Source organism: Ahaetulla prasina, chromosome 4 (assembly GCF_028640845.1).
Source record: "Ahaetulla prasina isolate Xishuangbanna chromosome 4, ASM2864084v1, whole genome shotgun sequence".
In the NCBI taxonomy this organism is placed as follows: Eukaryota; Metazoa; Chordata; class Lepidosauria; order Squamata; family Colubridae; genus Ahaetulla; species Ahaetulla prasina.
In genome coordinates this window covers 47,132,871-47,153,514 of record NC_080542.1, presented here as the reverse complement: position 1 = coordinate 47,153,514, position 20,644 = coordinate 47,132,871, and the positions used below count along the sequence as shown (strand labels likewise).

The following is a 20,644-nucleotide window of genomic DNA, read 5'->3' as shown; positions in this document are numbered from 1 at the left end:
AAGACTATGTGCTTCATCTGCTAGTACTTCTGGGAATGACTACATGCATATTTTCAACCAAGCATCACTTACAAAATAAAGACATTCTTACGTTCTTCCAAGAGTAATTTATAGATGAGAAGTTATTGTTGCATAGGCTTCATGTAATTTTCCACAGGAAAATTCTGGAAATCAGACCTGCAGAAAAGCCTCACCTTAATCTGTTTTTTTTGGGGTAGATTTCCCACTCCTTTTGGGTAAAAAAAGTTTGATATCAGGCATTACATGTGAATGGCCTTAATTGGGGACTAGTAGCAGTTTAGTTACTTAAGGGGGAGGGGTATTTGTGCTTTTTAAACTTCTCTACTTACCCTCATAAAACGGTTCATAAGACTTTTGGGAGAGGCCAAGCTTTGGTGTTTGAAAATTAATACCATTTCAAAGCTTTAGGCTAACTTGCAAGAGATATGGATCCTGTCCAAAAGACCCTTTATGCAGATCTATAAGTGTACTTATTTTATAATCTACGAAATAAATCAGATTTCAGACATATGGTGATATGTTCCTCTCTTGTCAATATTGTCCATAGTAACCAGTAGTGTGGGTATGCTGTCTCTAAACATATTGTCTCTTACTTAACTATTAAGACCAAAAGCTGCTGAGAGATACATAATTATCCATATGCTTTGTAAATTATGAGTTAAATGGAAAAGATACTAATGTTTGCCTATCCTGAATTTTGTTTCAGAGCAGAACTCCCAACTGTTACAGATTATTCAAGCTGCATGCCTATCTTCAGCAGGCCTAGGGTTGCCTCCAAACCAACATCTTGAGTTTTTGTGTTCTGTTTTTTCTCTCTCTTTCCTTTGTGTCTATTCCCCAGGTTGTCTTTTGTATGGATCGTGCTCTAGAATTTGCCCCTGCCTGTCACCGGTTCAAAATCCTCAAAGCAGAATGTTTAGCTTTGCTAGGTCGCTATTCTGAAGCCCAGTCGGTTATAAGGTAAGAATTATAACAGGTTTGATGAGAAAGCCTATATGTATAAGGGTCATTCCATATCAAGTAGTCTGATTTCAGAAAAGTGGCCAGGTCGACCATCACAGATTTTGATGAAATTTGGTGTGAACATGCACACACGTCCCCAATAACATTAGTAAAGTGTTATGTTTGCCGATGCAATACTTGCAGAGATATAGTCATTTGAATGACCCCATACCGCAGCCTTCGACAGTACAATTCTCAGATTTCAGCAACTTTGAGACATAATATCTCGCAATATTTTGTTGAAAGAAACAAAACTTGGCCATCTTGTACAACTTGTTGTGCTTATTAAACAAAATAATAAAAACATTCTCATGAGTGATCTCCATCTAGATAATTGGGAGCAAAGTCGGCTGAAAATTACTGCAGCGCAAAAAAAGGGAAAGGTTTGGCTTCTTATAACTCTGGATGGAAAGGTATGAAAAATGTGAGACTTTGTGTGTAATAACTTAGCAACACAAGGTTGTTGAATATAAAATTTAATTCTACTGCTTTCCAATAGTTCACAAATTGAATGTAAAGTTGACATTGTAAAAATGCCAAAAATAGGGTATTTTCAGCCCGCTTTTACAAAAAAAAAACCTTCTGGAAACTTTGTTCAATCATTCTAATTAGAAAGAGCATGTTTCAACCCCCCTAAAAAAGTAGAGTTGGTGTTTCATCACTGACATATAAAGCCCTAAAAATAGGGACAAAGTGGAGAACATTGCGTAGGAATCAAATTCGATTTCTATCAGCGATAGAAATGACACGATTAACAGCGATGAAACACCAACTCTACTTTGTATAAGATGGCCAAGTTTTGTTTCTTTCAACAAAATATTGCGAGATATGTCTCAAAGTTGCTGAGAGTCATACTGTCGAAGGCTGCGGTATGGGGTCATTCAAATGACTATATCTCCGCAAGTATTGCATTGACAAACATAACACTTTACCAATGCTCATTGGGGACATTTGTGCATGTTCACACCAAATTTCATCAAAATCCATGATAGTCAACCAGGGAGCCCCAGACCACTTGACATGGAATGACCCATAAATAATAATATAGTTAACATTAAGGGCAATAGCTCATATTCCTGATTCTAACAAAAAGACTAGAGCTCTGCTTTTGCATTATCTGGTATTGAGAAGACGCAGTGGCACCCAAAACTGTTTTTTTTCCTCTAAATTACAGTGGAGTATATGTTTGTATGTTTTTGGGTTTGTTTTTTTTCATTTTTGCAAAAAACAGAGTTTTTAAAACTACTAACTAGAATATATTATGAAAAGAAAGGGATGGGAAGGGAGAGAAATGGAGGAATGAAAATCAGATCAACTAATGGTAAGGTTTCAAGTAATTTGAGGAGACTCAACAAGGATATGGTTAACGGTGCTGAGAAATAAATTCAGCTTCTTGTTCAGAGATGCACGGTCACAGAAAAAGAGAGTGTGAGTCATAGCTAATTTTGGCATAACACTCTTCCCTTTCCTGTTAAGCTGAACTAGCGGAAGACTCACAAAGACAAGATGAGGACAACTTCAATCCTGCCTGAACAAGTTCACTATTCTAATCATTCCATTCTGCATCATTTTCAGAATTTACAGCAAATTGGATAAATTAGTGTTTAGTGAATAATGAACAACCTGGGAAACTAAAATTCCCCCACCAGTGTGCATAATTGACTAAAGCATTTTTAGTTCTAAAGAGGTATCTTTGTGTCCACAAGGGCCCTGGGAGAAAACAAAATAAAATGCAATAGGAGCTTTCAAAAAATTATTATGTACACCAACCCAAAGTCATAATGTGGGATGGGCAACTATACAAATGTGATTATAAAAAAAATACTCATGGGTATACTTGTTTTGAAATAGACAGAAGGGAGCCGAAATGGAAATGGTCCACTAGAATAAAAGAGGAAAAAAAGCCAGAGTCAGGAATTAGAGAAAAGGAAATACAGTGGACAACTAGAAAGGATTCTGTCCTTGTCTGGAAACTGCAGAAGTGAGGCATCATGTATTGATTTGAAGTACTCACATATTGTTATGCTTTAAGTTCTTTACAATATTGGTGTCTTGGTTTGAGAGTAAGAATGTACCCAGCTCTGTTTCTGTCCTGTGATTTTTTTTTTCCTGCTCCTGCGCTCTGTATTTAGTGACATCTTGCGAATAGATGCAACAAATGCTGATGCTCTCTATGTCCGAGGACTTTGCCTTTACTATGAGGACTGCATCGAGAAGGCTGTGCAGTTCTTCGTCCAGGCATTAAAAATGGCTCCTGACCATGATAAAGCCTGCCTTGCCTGCCGTGTAAGCATCAAAAGAAATGCTGGGGAGATGTATGGGCTTTCTGATAGGCTTGGGTGGGGAGTGTGGCTTTCCAAATCTTGCTGATACACAACCCCAATGTCCAGTGGTGAAGGATGCAACTAGTTATAGCATCCTGGAGTTGCTAAAAATGTTTTAAATAAATACTTCAAAGATTCAGAGGTTCAACTCTTGACTTACTTGAATTTTTCCAAAGGGGTCCCAGGAATTACTTTGGAAATGCTAAACTTCATGCAATGTTCAAAGGAAAATAGATGATGGTAGGTAGCAGCTAGAAATCTGCTTTTGCTATTACATTACTAAGGCAGGTGCTAAGTTGAGTATTTTCAAACTGAATAGAGAAGAAGTAATCCTATCATCTGCATAATAATCTCTTTCCTTCCAAATATTATTTATTGCTTCTTCAAAGTTGCTTCTGCGCAACTTTGGCAATGTATTGAGATGTGCCCAAAACACTTCTCTCCATTTGCTAGATCTTGAGATTGGGAATTGGGTAATTCTTTAATAAAAATCTTTGTGTGAGTTAGCCAACAAAGATTTGCTAAGACAGCCCAAGGTTTTTTAATTACTCAAAGACTTTCATTATCTTTTGACCCACTTCTTCCTTCAGAATGCCAAAGCACTGAAAGCAAAGAAAGATGAAGGTAACAAGGCTTTCAAGGAAGGGAATTATAAGCTGGCCTTCACACTTTATACAGAGGCTCTAGCAATAGATCCAAACAACAGGAAAACCAATGCCAAACTCTACTGCAATCGTGGAACTGTTAATTCCAAAGTAAGTGCCCAAGTAGAGTCTTTTTTGTTTAGATCAGGTATCTCTCTGAAGCCTTCTAACACAGTTTTAAATGTGGGAGACGTTACCTCAAATCTGTCTCCTTATTGCAATGTGTAATAGAAAAGGGCTTGAAGAATCTTTTAACCTTCAATTGTAAAAGTTCATGAAGGCCAGATTGGAAGAAGTCTTCTCACCATTGAAACCTGAAATAACAAAGATGAGAAATTGTTCAGAATAGCAATGCCTCTATGTTTGTTTGCTTGTTTATTTAAATCCTTACAAATCTTATTGTATGTCAAAGAGTTGAACCGTAGTGGTGCCAGTAGCATTTGTTCTAGATGTACAAGTACTGTACCTGAATGATTTGGGTTTGTCTCAAAAGCAATTTGATTACTAATAAATGTGGAGGGTGGAGATAGGGTCTCTTTAATTTTTAACTCAGCTGTTGTTTGTGTGATGCTGAAACTGAGTAGCACAATGTATTCTTTTTGAATTAAGTAAGCAATATTTCTGGAAAAAAATTGTGGAGATTAATGGAACTGATGAAATAAGAATAAAATCAAAGAGTCATTCTACAAATATCCAAGGTTAGAAAGAAAACTTCTAAGCATAATAAGAGGACATTATCTTTTTTTGCCTCTTGCATTTTAAAGCTTCCAAAAATTTTCAAGTGATTAACGCATTTAGTTGTTCATTTCTGCAGCACTGGGAACAGCAGGAAAAATATTATAGTTGTTGAAATCTGGCTCATAACATGTCTGATACCACTGTTGTGGAAAAGAAAAAAGTATGGTTCATTTACCCAAACTGTGAATTGAATTGGTAATAATAACAATAACAGCACAAGATCAAGACTCAAGTATAAATAATAATAGAGATAATTTAGATGTGGAGCAATAAGTGGAGAAAAGGAAAGAAATCAGAGAAGTGGATGAGGAACAAGAAGCAAGACCTGGATTAGTTCTTGAAGAACCAACAGCCAGAGCTGAACTAGCTGAGAAAATTAAGACTCGGATAGAAAACATGGAAAGAATTTGATTACCAAAACTGAATCAAGTTAGTAAGAGAAGTTTGGCTAAATTATTGAAGAATGGGAATGAAGCTGGGCAGACTATTCTAACAGAAACATTAGATCAAACAAACTAGCTAATGCAGGGGTCCCCAACATTTTGGACATCAGGGACCACCAAGTTCATAAATTAAATTCCACGGACCACTAATACTAATCCAGTGCGCTGCTTGCTGAAGCACCTGGACTCCCAGTGACGGGATGGAATCTTTCAGGCACTCTCCCTCCTCTCTCCTTCTCCTCCTCTCTCTTTCTCCCCCTCTCTCTTTCTCTCTCTCTCTCCCCCCTCTCTCTCCCACTCCTCTCTCCTTCTCTTTCTCTCTCCCCTTCTCTCTTTCTTTCTCCCACTCATTCTCTCATCTCTCCCTCTCTCTCTCTCCATCTCTCTCTCCCCCACTCTCTCTCTCTCTCTTTCTCTGATTCTGTCTCTTTCTCTCTCTCGTTCTCATTCTCTCTTTTTCATTCTTTCTCTTTTTCTCTATTTCATTTTGCTTTGCATCAGCATTCCACCTCAGTATATTTGCTCCAGCGGTGACGCAAATCAGCCCTCGTCTCCTGCCGCTTGGGACTCGGAGCAATTTTTTTTGTTTTGTTTACATTTATATCCCGCCCTTCTCCGAAGACTCAGGGCGGCTTACAGTGTAAGATTGGCCCCCTGCAAGCTCTCATCTCTCGAGGAGCCCGGCCGAAGATTCCAATGTCACTTCAGTGAGCACTCCTCAAGAAACAAGAGCTTGCAGGAGGCCAATCTGGCGTCCGCAATGGAGAGCAAAATCTGGCTGCTCCCCAGACCAGACCAGACACCGCTCTGAGTCCCAAGCGGCAGGAGACGAGGGCTGCTTTGTGCCACCGACTGGGCAAATATACCGAGGCGGAATGTTGATGCTGTGCAAGTGCAAGTAGTGCTTTGCTTCCACAGCTTCCAGCCATTACTGCTTCAACACGCTTGCCCCACCTCTCCCCAGCCATGGCAACAGCACCATTATTTCATTCTGGACCGAGAGGGCTGCGCTCCTTTTTGCGTATTGCACCACCTGCAAAGTTGCACATTGCACATGCCACCCCATGGCAGATATTTCTAGCCCTGCTATGGCCGGTCCCATATTCCAGAGCTGTAGTAGTTACACTCACAGGACTGGCCCATTGGTCATCCCAGAGCAGCTCCTCCACCAGGGTGCACCAGCAAAAATACGAAGATTTCTCCATGGACCACCAAAACTTTGGACCACCAGTTGGTGACCACTGAGTTAATGTATGCAGCAACTTATGTTACTACTGAAGAATTAGGCTTGAAAATTGGAAACAATATAGCAATTAAGAAGGGAAAGCCAAAGCGGAAAATCCTTCTGGAGTTAAAAATAAAGAGAAATTGATTGGATTTAAGTAATTTGAAGCAAGAAAAACTGAAGAATAAAAAAAAAAATCAAAATTAGCCTCACAAAAATATATTATTTGCACGAATAAGGCCTTAGAAAATAAGGAAATTGCAGTTTTGGTTGAAGAGCTGAAACAAAAAGTTGTAGCTATTGCAGAGAAAATAAAGCAATATGATAACTGAATAATGCAGTTTCAACCAAAGTCACAGTTTCAAGCGAAGCAGCATCATTTCTATAAGATCCTTGAAAGTGGACATGGTACTACCAGAAGTGAAAAACCTAACAAAGAAAATACCCTGATGTTTTGGAAGAACTTGTGGGAAAACAACAAGAAGCACAATGAATGAGAATGCAAAGTGGATAAAACAGGTTGAAAGCACTGTAAAAGCGACTAGAGTGGAAAATGTTCACATAAACAAAAGAAATATGAGATCAAAGGTAAGTGAAAAAATATCATAAAGGTAATTAACACCTGGGCAGTGCCTGTAATACAGAACTCAACTGGAATAATTGATTGGACTCAGCTAGAAATTGATAACTTGGATTGAAAGATAAGAAAACTAATGATAATGCACCATGTTCTGCACCCAAAAAGTGATATTGATCGATTGTACTTGCTTAGATCTAAGGGTAGCAGAGAAATTTTACAGGTGAAACAAACTATGAAAAAGGAAAAACATGGCTTAAATGACTACATTAAAAAAAACAAAAAGAGCTTCTGCTGAAAGAGGTGAACAAGGGAAACCGCTTGAAAACAACAATTGAAAGCAGGGAATTTGAGCATCGAGTTTCTAACTGGAAAAAGAAGTCTATGCCTGTCAATACCTGAAGTCAATACCTGAAGGACATTGAACGAAAGGTTGATACAAAGCTAACATGGAGATGGTTGAGATTAGGGATGCCAAAGAAAGAAACTGAAGGCTTAATTTTGGCTGCCCAAGAACAAGCCCTGCAGATCCAATTCCATGAAAGCAAAAACTCAGTGACAACAGCAAAATGTTGCTTATCAATGGCTGCAGCAAAATCTCACAAACCAATTATCTACACTATCATGATCAGGTTGCCAAAAATCATACACTGGAAGCTTGCGTTTGAATGCTGCAAAAATTACTGGGAACACCAAATTGACAAAGTTATTGAAAATGAACAGGTCAAAATCTTGTGGGACTTTTGAATCCAAACAGACAGACACGTGGCCAACAACACGCCTGATATCACTATTGTGGAAAAGAAAAAAGTCTGTTCATGGTTATGGCAAAACCAGATGATGCAAGAATTGAAGAGAAACCATTAGAAAAAAATAACAAAATACTGTGATCTGAAAATTGAAGTTGAGCAATTGTGGAGGAAGAAAACAATGATTGAACCAATAGTAACAGGAGGCCTGGGGGCAATACCCAAAGGGTTGCCTAGATACATGGAAATTTTGAACGTATCAGACCTGAATATTCTGACTTTGCAAAAAAATCACATTACTCAGAACTGCTGATATACTCAGACATTACCTTAACAGCTCTTAGGTCCTTGGTTAGGACTTGAATTGTTAAGTTTTTACCAGTTCCAGACTGAATCGAATTGAATATTAAATCAATGATGATGATGATGATGATGATGATGATGATGACAATAATAATAATAATAATAATAATAATAATAATAATAATAATAATAATAATAAAATAAAAATAGAATATATGATAAGGGATCCAAAAGCCAGGATCTAAATTTGCTTAGAAACCTGTCAAAGCAAATAAAGATTGAAGTTGAGATGTACTGCTTTCTACTCTAAGTTGCTAAAAATAATGCCATAGAGTTTAGTTCCTAATCTTGATGTTTGCCTTCCAGCTTGGAAAACTATGCGAAGCAATAGGAGACTGTACAAGTGCTATCAAATTGGACGACACATACATCAAGGCCTATCTAAGAAGAGCACAGTGGTAAGAATGGGCATCTAAATTTGAAGGGCAGGGGAATACCTACCTGATTTAGTAATTTTAAAAAAATATTTTAGACCGAACAAAAAATTGTGACAGAGAGATTTATCATTAGACAGAACAATTCCAAATAATGCTAGGAAAGACTGGTCTAATAATCTAAGAAGTAGTGAAGATACAGCTCATCTTTTGAATTAGGGTGTCCTGATATCTAATATTAGCTGAGTGAATTGATTGATTTGGGTAGTATATCAAGGTAGTCCTTATTTAGCAACCTCAGCTGGGGCCAACAATTTGGTCATTAAGCAATGCTTAATGTTCAGCTTTCCTTTGCTATGCAGACCTGCTGAGATCATAAATATGAGGATTGAGGAGCACGGTGGCTCACATTGTTAGGATGCTGGGTTGACAATTAGCAAGCCTGTGTTCGAGACCCCAGTGTTGCTGTGTAGTGGGGGTGAGTGCCCTTCATTCGCTCCAGCTCCTGCCAGCCTAGCAGTTTGAAAACGAGTAATCACGAGTAGGTAATTAGATACCACTTTGGTGGGTACTTTAATGAGGACATTAAAAGAGCCCCCTATAATGTCACTTTTCAACACAAATGGAATGAGACAGGGCAGGATTTTTATAATTGCAAGGGGTTGATAAATGAGACAATTGCTAAACTATAAAAACCAAATGTTTTCCTTTTTGAAAAATTTCTCCATGTACTTCTGCTCTCTCATGTTTACATTTGCGAAGTTTAGGATTATATTCTTGTCTCTGCTCACTTCAGGTTTCATACCAAGCCTTTAAGGTAATTAGTGTTAAAAATCACTCGATCAAAAATAATTCCATGAATTTCTGCTAGATTCAATTGCAGTACTCTGTTGATTCAGGTGGTCTAGAAATCAGGTCATGTTGCTCACCATATCAAATTGGATTTTCTGTAAATCACTTTTCTATACAGTACTTCCTCCGTGACTTGTTAGGCACTTAGATATTGTTCGTAGCTGAAAAACGGGTTAGGAGTAGTTTCTCCTTCCCTTTAGCTCAAATCATTTTCTTATTTTTTTTCTCAATTAATCTGATGTAATTTGTAGCTTGTTTTGAGATTTATAAGGTTAATTATACTTCTGCCTAGTTACATGGACACAGAGCAGTATGAAGATGCTGTGAGAGATTATGAAAAAGTTTACCAGACAGAGAAAACTAAAGGTAAACATAGAGCATTTGCTTCTGGACTTGACTAGCCTTTTCTAATATTTATTAGATAATCTAGGCTACAACTTATTTTATAGCAGCTAGGGATGATAGGTACACTAGCTCAGTATTGCCAAAAACCGATCTTAACTATTATTTCAGACGGTTTTATTTGATTTATATCACACTTTTTCATTCAAGAGTTCAAGGCAGCATGCATAGTACTCACTCCTGTTTTTTTCCCCAGCAACAGCCCTATGAGGTAGGTTTCTCTGAATGAGAGCAATTGCACAGACCTCCATGGCTAGGGCCATTCTAGAACCTGGATTATAGCAATTATACCTCATTGGTATAATTTAAGACATATTAGATCTATTGGGTCATCCTTTCAGAGACATTTACCACTTGCTCATTTTTGTGCACACCCTCCCTGACTCTTTCCATGCCTTCCTCATATTGTCTCACACCCACATGCACTTTTCCTTACCCTTGCCACAGCACCTGTGTGCACGCATGTTCCCTCACAACCTCTCTCACACACACACACCATTCCTATGGACTCCCTCATTCACTCCCCCATCCAGAAGCAGCCACTTACCTACTTGGCAGCCTGGGATTTCCAACTTTCTGCCAGATTCCCCAATGATGATCACATGACTGTGGCAGCCAAATTTCAGTTCTGTTGGATTATAGATCCCAGGTTTTGGACACATTCTTTAAGTTAACCCATTTGAGGTATGTTGATTCTAAAATGATTGCCCTATGATGCGTGGTTTCAGTCAACTAAAGATTACAAATGGACAAACAGGAGATTTTTAATAGAATGTGGTTAGATTCCAGGCAAACCATTGTTGATATCTCTATCTGCAATTAATTTATTCACTTTTAAAAATAAACTAATTTGGGAACCATTGTCCTATCTAATGACAGCAAATCTTATCTATTGTATATTGCATCAAAATGTACTTTATTAGTCCTGAATTTCCCCTTATTTAGCCTACTTGGAGGAGAATTGCATTCATTGTGTAATTTATTCTTGCAGCTAAAAACCTTTCCCTCTGATATATTATAGAACACAAACAGCTACTCAAGAATGCACAGATGGAATTGAAAAAGAGTAAAAGGAAAGATTATTACAAGATCCTGGGTGTGGATAAGAATGCTTCTGAAGATGAAATTAAAAAAGCATACCGGAAACGGGCCCTAATGCATCATCCAGGTAAAAAAAAAAATCAAGACCTATTGCCCCAGTTCCATTCTTAACTCTTCAGAAATTCTTCAACTGAGCAACTAGAATGTCATGAAAGGAATATATTTGATAATGTAAGCTTTCTTACTAAGGCTCCTCTGTTGTCTTGTTTGTTTAGTGCGAGAGCCTCCTCTCCCCTTTTTTAATATTGCTCAAGCTTTGATTGTCCATGGGTTCGCGATGGGTCAGACACGACTTCGCAACTAATAATAAAGCTTTGATTGGGCGAACAAAGGTGGGGTGAGAATGTAGGTGTCTCAGAAGACAACATTGCTGGATTTTTGAGCCATTACAAGAATTGTGATTATCATTGTGCTAGGAGCTTAACTGGTAAATGGTAATATTCAAAAAGGTGCATTGTATTTTTTTACCAGACAGTTTGATATTGCTACATTTTCAGTAAAGGTCAAGAAGACAGAATAAGTGACTTGAGGACTCCTTTTTGTTTTCCTTCTGACTAAGTTGTGGAGTTCCAACTTCTCTGGAACTGAGGGTGCTCAGCCACGAGTCCCTTCAATAGGAGCAAGGGGAGAATATTCTGAAGTACTGAAGAAGATTGTTTTTCTTTTCTTGTTTAGAAAGTGGCATGATGCAATTTCAATTTTTACAGCTTTGTTTAAAATGGGATAATTGCTTCATTGTCATCCTCTACAATTCTCTCAACACAGTTATGTACAATACACTGTAAAATACATGGTTTCACACCATCCCCTTATTACTGCATGGCATTTATTGAAGCACATTTAAAGAAGTCAAATACAAAATTTCTAATATTTTCAAAAAAATATAATATTAGAATAAACTTTCAGACCAAAAAGTTATAAAAGTTCCAAAGGATCTAGGAAACTACAGGTAGACCTCAAGTTACGACAGTTCACTTAGTGATGGTTCAAAGTTACAAACCCCTCCCCCAAATACTTATGATACAGTACCCAACTTATGAACATTGCAGCACCACAATAGTCAATCAGCCTTATGACCAACCGCAGAGTTGCTGCAACATTCTCCTTACCTATTCCGCCCCCCCATCCCATCACCAATTGTTCACTTACCTTTCAAAGATCTACAGAGTCAGGGCCATGTGGCAGAAAAGCAGCTGTCTTCTTATACACCTGCTGTCCTCTTTGCAAAAGACCTTTGATGTGGAGAACAAAGGCCTGCAAGATAGCTCCCCTGCAGGCCTCCATTCTCTGTGACAAAAGCCATCAGCAAAGGGGATGGAAGCCTGCAGGGATGCAAAATCGTGCTCCGAAAGGCTTCTGCCCTTTTTCCAAAAAGGTTTTCACATGAAGAACGGAGGCCTGCACAGGCAGCCTCCACTCTTTGCACCAAAGGCTTTTTGCAAAGAGGATGGAAGCCTTCAGGGGCACAAAATTGTGCCCCCGCAGGCCTCCCTCCTCTTTCTTCAAAATTTCTTCAAACTCACTGAGGCTGCCTGGCACTCCAAATGCTGACAGAGTGTCCTGCGCAAGCAGCCTCGGTGAGTCAGCCAAGGTGGGCTGGTTCCACTCTGCCACGGCTCTCACTGCTCCACTTTTGGAGCACCCAGGAACAAAGTGGAGATGTTGGAGAGGCTTGATCATCAAGATCTTCAAAAGGTAAGTGATTCTCCACAGGCCCAGTGCCAGTCAGACACAGTGGGGCAGGATGGGGGAGAGGGGGAAGAAACATGAGATATCTCAGTGGGTCAGGAGAGGCCTTGGGTGGTTGGAAGCACTAGGCCCTCCCTAAGGTACCCTGAGATACCTCTGTGTATTCAATTAACAAATGCATTGGATAAAGCAGGTAGGGATCATGTTCATTTAACGTGATCCAATTAACAAATCCTCAGGTTACAAATGTATTTGGCAGGCTCTATTATATTAGTAACTCAAGAATTATGTGTGACTTGCTCCAAGTAGAAAATGATATTGCCAATAGAATTGTTAAAAAGAAAAACAATCACTGCTGAGACTAAACCAGTTTGACTTCTGCCAAAAAACTTTTGCCTCATCAGAGGATTAAAGGCGCCTATCAATATATATCAAAGTGAGCAAGTTTCAGTTATGGAATAACATTATAAAAGATAATAGAGCTGAAATTTAGTTGCTAAATGATGTGATACAATGGAAAAAGCAAAAATGCTATGTAGCTATAGGCTTTTCTCCTCTTTTTCTCTCTCTTCCATCTGGCTTTGAAGAAAAATAGCTATAACACTACCATGCATTGCCCTATCACTTATGCTGTGAAGGCAATTTTCAGTATGTTCTTTGAAGCTACGAGATTTTTTTTTTTTTTTTTTTGTTTACATTTATACCCCGCCCTTCTCCGAAGACTCAGGGCGGCTTACAGTGTATAAGGCAATAGTCTCATTCTATTTGTATATTTTTACAAAGTCAACTTATTGCCCCCCCAACAATCTGGGTCCTCATTTTACCTACCTTATAAAGGATGGAAGGCTGAGTCAACCTTGGGCCGGGCTCGAACCTGCAGTAATTGCAGGCTACTGTGTTCTTAATAACAGGCTTTACCAGCGTGAGCTAAACCGGCACTTGAGATTGAGGTTTTCCATTTCCATTCAGCACCTGGAATTGCCCACTTTCCTCTTGTAGCTGTGGAATCTTGCCACCAACCCCAAATTCTCCACTGTTTTATTGCTGCTGTTGCTCATTAACGAACTGGAAAATTGTTTATGTTCATTGGCCATAAAAAACAAACATAGTAAGGAAGAAATAAGAGGAAAAATGGGAGATTGAAAGTCAGGGGCGGAGATATGCAAACTAAAGCTTTTCTAGAGGGTTCCTGGGTGAGTTCAGTACAAGCACATACATTAATCTCTCAAAATATTGTATTGTATAATACAATTATATTGTTATTGTTATATTATACTGTTGTATTGTTTCCAAGCTACAATAGAGAGCTGACATCTTCTGCTAGAGAACATTAAAAAATGTCATATATTTGTTGGAATTAACTAGAATCTACACAGATTAGAAATGCAAAATATTGGCACTAATTACCAATTGCTTTGTAGGAAACAATTTGATTTCTTGGTATTAATCTTTAAAGTTCTAAATAGCTTAAACTCTAGCTACTTGAAGAACCATCATTTCCATTGCAAACCTGTTTGGATGTTCAGATCCATATGAAAGGTGACTCAGAAAAGGCCGTGTTTTTAACATATTTTCCCTGAGTAATTAATTAAATAGAAAGGCAGGAGAAAAATCTAGTAATACAAATCTGCTACAGTACTTAATTAATAAACTAGTAAATTAAGCTTCTCTTCATACTAAATTTGCATCACTTTCATAAACAGCTTTTTTTTCACTTGGTTATTAGAACCAATTATTCTTTCTCATTGCAGTTAGGCTTTTTTCCTCTGTCTCTCTCATTGTCTCACCCATCAACCACACATCTTAATTTTTCTGGCAGATCGGCATAGTGGAGCAAGTGCTGAAATCCAAAAAGAGGAAGAAAAGAAATTCAAAGAAGTCGGTGAAGCTTTTACCATTCTCTCTGATCCAAAGAAAAAGGCCCGCTATGACAGTGGCCAGGATCTAGAGGAAGATGGCATGAATATGGGAGGTGAGTGTTAAAGTGGGCTTTATATTAATGACCCTTTCTAAAGTGCATAGGTGCATAGTTATGGAATGGGAAACAGGAAGGTCAGCATATATGCCGTGTTTCCCTGAAAATAAGACCCTGTCTTATATTTTTTTTGAACCCTGAAATAAGCACTTGGCCTTATTGCCATGTGCTCAAAAACCTGATTGGGCTTATTATCAGGGGATGTCTTATTTTGGAGGAAACGGTATATAATCAAAATTTTGAGAGAAGTGTTCTACATTTTTTCTGATGAAAGTTATACAAAATTGAATTTGATTATTCATTTAATGTTTAATAGCATAATCAAAAGATTTGGAAATTGATGGCAAGGCAAACATGAGAAAAAAGAAAATGCTGCAAAACATTATAGAAGCTTTTCAGAACTTTTATGACTATAAATGTAAATTTAAACAAGAATTCCTTCTCACCTGCTTTTTTTCTTTTCTTCATCTATACTTCCCAATAGATTTTGATGCTAATAATATCTTCAAAGCTTTCTTTGGAACACCTGGAAGTTTTAGTTTTGAAGGTGGGTCATCTTTCACATATCTTATGTATATTGAAAAGGAGGAGGTCCTCTTTTTGAATGTCTTAGGTGTCAGTTGAGAAAGTGTCTCTTGATCCTCATTTTGGGATAACTGGGGAACCTATTTAGTTCTGGTCTCAGGAATTCAGTGGAGGCTGTTTTATTCATACAAAATATAATTCCAGCAGGGGACCATAAAGTATTTCACTCTCTAGATCTTAGTTCCCTCTAAAGGTGCCAAGAAATATGCTTTAGGGCTTTGTCTGCTGTGCTCAGAGCTTGTTTTATATATTGATTGATATTTTATATTTCTAAACACCCATCTCCCTCAAAGAGGGGCTTGAGTAGATTGTTGGGGGCAATACACTAGCTGTAAACCCGCTTAGAGGGCTATTTAAACACTCAAAGAGCTAGGAAACACTGGGAGCCACAAAACCTGGGTGGGCATGGCCAACTCAATGTCACTCCCACCCAGTCATATGACCTGCCCCAGCCACACCTACTCAGGTTTTGTGGCTCTGGGTGTTTTCTGTGGGAAATGTGTGTGTCTCTCTCTCTTTCCCTCTCTCTTTTGTTTTTCTTTTTTCCTCTCTCTCTCCCCCCCTTTCTTCCTTCCTTCTTTCCTTCCTTCTTTCTCTCTCTGTCCCTCATTCGCTCCCTCCAGCTTATTTCTCTGTCTCTCTCCCTTTTCTCTCATTTGTTTCTCTTTCCTCTCTCATTCTCTCACTCCATCATTTTCTCATTTCTCTCACTTTCTTTTTCTCCCCTTTTCTCTCTTTCTCTCTCTCCCCCCTCTTCCCCCCACTCACTCTGGTGTGTGTGTGCTCCCTCTTGAACCATTTCCAAAAACAGGCAAGGGTTGGGGTTTGTTTGTTTTTCTGATGTTCTTTCATCTTTAGGTGCTTTTTACCATATGATTTAAATCAAGAGTCTTTTCAGGTTCTCAGATAAACAAAGCTCTTTCATCCTCCTGCTATATCTCCCTGTAGTCTGGCTACTCTTGACCCTTGCCCTCCCCTCCCAGTCACTCCTCACATGGCCTAAGAAGGTAAGGACGACGGTGGGGATGAAGACTCGCTCCAAATTCCAGAGCAGAAGGGAAGCGCCCCTGTATTTGCCTCTCATCTCACTGGCGCTTCTTCTGGCTGCACTTCCGTCACTCGGGGACACACACATAACTTGATCTCTGCTCCGACACATGCCCGGCCTGGCTACGGTTGATTCTCTGCATTGTAATGGGCTCCAGGGGGAGGAGGGGATGCCGTCTCCCCCATTGTGAAGCATGTTAAAATTAAGCATGTTGTGCAAGGCGCTGCAAGAGCAGTGAGTAGGCCATGGAGGCAGTGCCCATTATGACATGGCACATTGGCTGCAGCCGGGCCAGGCATGTCTCAGAGTGGAGATCATCTCCCTGAGCGACCGAGATGCACGCGCAGCACCAAGAAGTGCCAGAAGATGCACCCGTGAGTTGAGAGGCAAGTACGGGGCACTTCCCTCCCGGTCTGGAGTATGGAGTGAGACTCCATTCTTACCGTTGTCCTTACCTTCTCAGGCCACGTGACAAGTGTCAGGCGGGCAGGCAGCCGACGGGGAGCCACAGCAGAGGGACATAAGAGCCACATGCAGCTCAGAAGCTGCATATTGCTGACACCTGGTCTAAGTGCTACTGCTAATGCTGTACAATGTAATATTGATAAATAAAACAACATATAAAAACTAGAATTAAATTAGAATTTAAATTTGTTAAATTATAGACTAATGACAGTTAAACATCAAATGGATAAAAATCCTAAAATGATCATTTAACAATGGTTCTGACAAGGAGGGGAGTGGGCCCTTTCATGGGCCCTCCTGCAAGACCAAAGAGCCAACTTTGACCCCTTTGCAGAAGACCAAGAGATTGGGGGCTTTATATGCACGATATTGGTTGTGGATTTGTTTGTTGAATCAAGGTTTGATTTACTTCCCCTCCTTGCCAGTCACTCCAAAAATGCATCTGTTCTCATAATAGTGATAAATTATGTTATATTTCATGCTTTTTCTGAGTGGGCTACAGAATCTGACTTTATTTAAAAGATCGCAATATTATACCAATTGCTTTGATGGTTTGCTTCCTAATTTGCTAATCTGTACGTCTATGTCTTTCAGCTTCTGGACCTGGGAATTTCTTTTTCCAGTTTGGCTAAACTGCGGAACAGATCCATTTCATCTACTGAAATCCACAGTTTCCCTGACCTGCTTCATTTAATTTCAAGTTTCATCTTCCCTTCATTGCATCTCAGCATTTCTTAGGGCTGTGGCATTTTTTCTGTTGGAAACATCAATTTTTTGTGTGTGCTTTAGAGTGTGATGAGAAAACCAGCATTTGAAGGGAAAGGGAGCTGTTAAGAAATACACCTTTATTGGTTCATTGTTAATTTTATATGAAAGAGAGAGAAAGAGAGAAAAATCTGTGGATTTCTCCATTAAGTAATTTTAGATTCCTAAGCTGCTGGGACTTCATTCAGGGAATCCTTACATTTTAAAAACTGGATATGCCATGCTTTTATTGGGTTCATAATGTGGGGAACATGAAATGAGGTTTTTTTTACTTTGGTTGTATTGTACTGACTGTAGCCATATTGAAACCTTATTTCCAGAAACATTTCAGACACTTGAGAAATACAAAGAAGTTTACTGCATTATTCCCTGAGTCATTTTTGGAATAAGAGTTGCCTCTTCTCAGCACTTTCTCTTAATATTCCCAGAGTCTCTTTCTTTGAGGAACACTTTATGTTTCCAATTGCTTGAGTACTTCAGGAAAATGGTAAGGGCTGATTTCTTACATGGACATCCCATTTTGATGGTGGCTTCCAGATCAACATGTACACTTGATTTCATTGAAAAGCGCATAAAGTCTGAGGTGATTGTCAGGTGTTATGAAGGGTATATATATGTGTGTGTGTGTGTATGTTGTTTGATCTACAGTGCATATTTCACATTTCCACATCAACATGTGATGTCATGGTTCTTACTTGCATGTACAAGTCCAATGTAAGTGTTGGAATCTCTTAAAATTAATTGGAATCTCAAAAAGCATATTTGATGTTGAGAAGATTTTTCAGAATTCAGCAATATGTTGAAAGTTTAAAAGAAAAAATTCAGCATTACTTCAGGGAAGAGAACTCTTATTAGTAGCCAGCCAAATTGAAGTTCCTGGTATTTTTTAAAGTTTTGCTCAATATTTGTACCATACTGATAGCTACTAATCCATAATATCATTTCTGCTGTGGACAATTAGTTAATTCCTTTTTCCACAACAGTAAAAATCATAAGTACACTATCATTTCTAACAGTATTCCAATTGAACCACTTTATACTTGGTGCAGTTTTCACCATTTTATGGTGAAACTCCTTATAGACTTTCAGTTTTCCTCAATTCAGACCACACTGGGAGATGAGGGAAGCGGAAATCTCAGAACATTTAGCGAAATCAAATTGGGGAAAGTTAGCCTGGAAGATCAATATTCCGATGAATGAAATTGTTCAATTTAAGAAAGGAGTGGTGTTTGTGTTACAAACAGGTTTTAGCAACTTTTCTATTTATGAGACCCGGGGAAAAGTTAACAAAGAACCTCAAAAAGTGTAATCATTTTTAAACTATTCTTGTGCAGTGCCTGGATTTCTGCTGAATGAAATGTTAGATATTGGTCCAATATCCAATATGAAACATTGTTTCAAAAGAGGCCCAGATTATGTCCTAGGTATAATACTCTACTTTTCAAGCTGCTCAGTTAATGGGTTCTGACAAACTTTAGAAATAGCAGTAAATTAGACTTTGTCAGCATCATTTCCTTTAATAGTTCCAAATCGAGGTACTCAAAAAGTAGTTAAAGAAATGCAGTCTATTGAGAGATGCCCAGGGATTAAATGAGAAACTAAAGAGGGAAGAGAATAAATTCAAGATTGCCAAGATTGCATGCCTATTCCTGGCCAGCAAATGGTAAATACTGAATCGTTCAGAATTTCATTGCGCAGTCTATTTCTGTTGGTAGAATTTATTGTATTTGGTCGAAGGCATATATTTAAATGAGTTATTTGGTGGAATTGTGTTGTGTCTTCTCTATTAAGGGTAATGACAAACAGGATAATTCAGAAACTGGCACAAAAAGCTATGAAATCAACAATCTCCCTCTTCATCACTTTAGGTTGAAAGAAGTTAAACAACAGCATGTTTTCTTCAGAGACTGAGGTGTCAAGAATCAATCCTGGCATCCTGTGAATTTTCTACTTTTAAGATGTTCTGGCTCTTTGCAATAATTTTATTTTAAAACTTCACAGAGGATTATAAGAATATTAAGAATTTCAGTGGATGGCAGCCAGGTTTTCTGATCATCTCTACACAGATGGGAGTTGTAGTACGATTTTTTTTTGTCAGATCCAAAAGTCAATGATAAAAGGTTCCTGTACCTTAAAACTTGATTGCAACCTAAAAAGTGATGAATGCTGTATTACTTTGCCTTTCTATCTTTTTTTATTATCTACAATTCTTCTCATTGCAGTCATTAAGGATGTTCTGATACATTTGCGTTATATATTAGGCCATGTATAACCTGCTTTAGAAATTCTCCACCTAATAATCATTTTACAATTTGAATTTGTTTCTTAGCTCTCAAATTTTTTTTAAATTAGCCAAGCTATCTTTAAGAGGTACCAAAAAACTATGGGTGACTGATAAGCAAAGAATTAATTATCTATCTGTCTAGGGCTTGGAGTATACCTATAAAGATATACATTGTCAGAATGTTGCAGTGATCATAATAAGGTGAAATGATACCTTTTTGGTGTTACCTTTTTGGTATTATCCTTATGGAAACTCCCTGAGAATAAAGAACAAGTATAGAGAGGGTCTTGAACATTCTTTTTAGTGCTAGTTAACTTGCCATAGAGGAAGGCATATATTGCTGGTAATGTTAAGTAAATATCACTTTAACCATTTAAAAGTACCACTTTTTTCCCAACATGTGTACACAAAATCTCTAAGCAGGGAATTGAGAGCCAAGACTTTCTCATGTAGTAATGCATGAGATAATTTCTTCGGTGAAGTAGATCTAAAAGCAGCATATTTTAGGGAAACTTGCCATTTTTGCCTATTTTCCTGTACACTTGAACAGGTGTTCTTGCATGTATTTTATCCTTTGCTGTACAGATACATTTACAAGGAATGCCTGAGCAGAAGACAGGTAGACTAATGTTCAAGCCACTTGAAGAAAGGCTGTTTGGCTAGGAATCAATAGCATACCATTCTAGACTTAATAATACATCTGTTGCATGCTCTAATTTTAAAACAGCATCCTGTCCCCTTTACTCTTTCCTGTGGATAGTTTCAGACACATGGATAGCCATGGTGCCCCACTTCAATCTTTTCACTTATCTAAGGTGAAGATTATTTAAACAAAAAGTGGCGACTGTTCATTAAGCAGGATTCATAATGTGTTTATATGCAGAATTTTGAACCAGACTGAAGCAAACCCATATGCAATTGATATTAACTTTATTATAAAATGTATATGATGTACAAAAAATAAACCCTCCAGATCTCACTGGTGACTTATGCTTCTTTAAACTGAGTGGACACTGCT

The 20,644-nt window shown here is 38.3% G+C and overlaps 1 protein-coding gene across 4 annotated transcripts in view; it reads left to right on the top strand.

Annotated features, from left to right (window-relative positions):
• The window catches only part of DNAJC7 (DnaJ heat shock protein family (Hsp40) member C7), a 58,550-nt gene extending 37,945 nt beyond the window's left edge, over nucleotides 1-20,605 (top strand). Inside the window, exons 6-15 of one of the 4 annotated variants that reach the window (XR_009155063.1) lie at nucleotides 863-981; nucleotides 3,156-3,309; nucleotides 3,938-4,102; nucleotides 8,393-8,484; nucleotides 9,605-9,678; nucleotides 10,736-10,882; nucleotides 14,324-14,476; nucleotides 14,964-15,026; nucleotides 17,172-17,925; nucleotides 19,211-20,605. Coding sequence is in view for 2 of the 4 variants with exons in the window: in XM_058182926.1 (XP_058038909.1) it covers nucleotides 863-981; nucleotides 3,156-3,309; nucleotides 3,938-4,102; nucleotides 8,393-8,484; nucleotides 9,605-9,678; nucleotides 10,736-10,882; nucleotides 14,324-14,476; nucleotides 14,964-15,026; nucleotides 17,172-17,209 (1,005 nt within the window). In the remaining 2 variants the exon portion in view is untranslated. Of the gene's footprint in view, nucleotides 1-862; nucleotides 982-3,155; nucleotides 3,310-3,937; nucleotides 4,103-8,392; nucleotides 8,485-9,604; nucleotides 9,679-10,735; nucleotides 10,883-14,323; nucleotides 14,477-14,963; nucleotides 15,027-17,171 lie in introns of all 4 variants that reach the window. The other 3 variants (XR_009155062.1, XM_058182926.1, XM_058182928.1) reach the window with 3 other exon arrangements.
• Nucleotides 20,606-20,644: the final 39 nt, after the last annotated feature.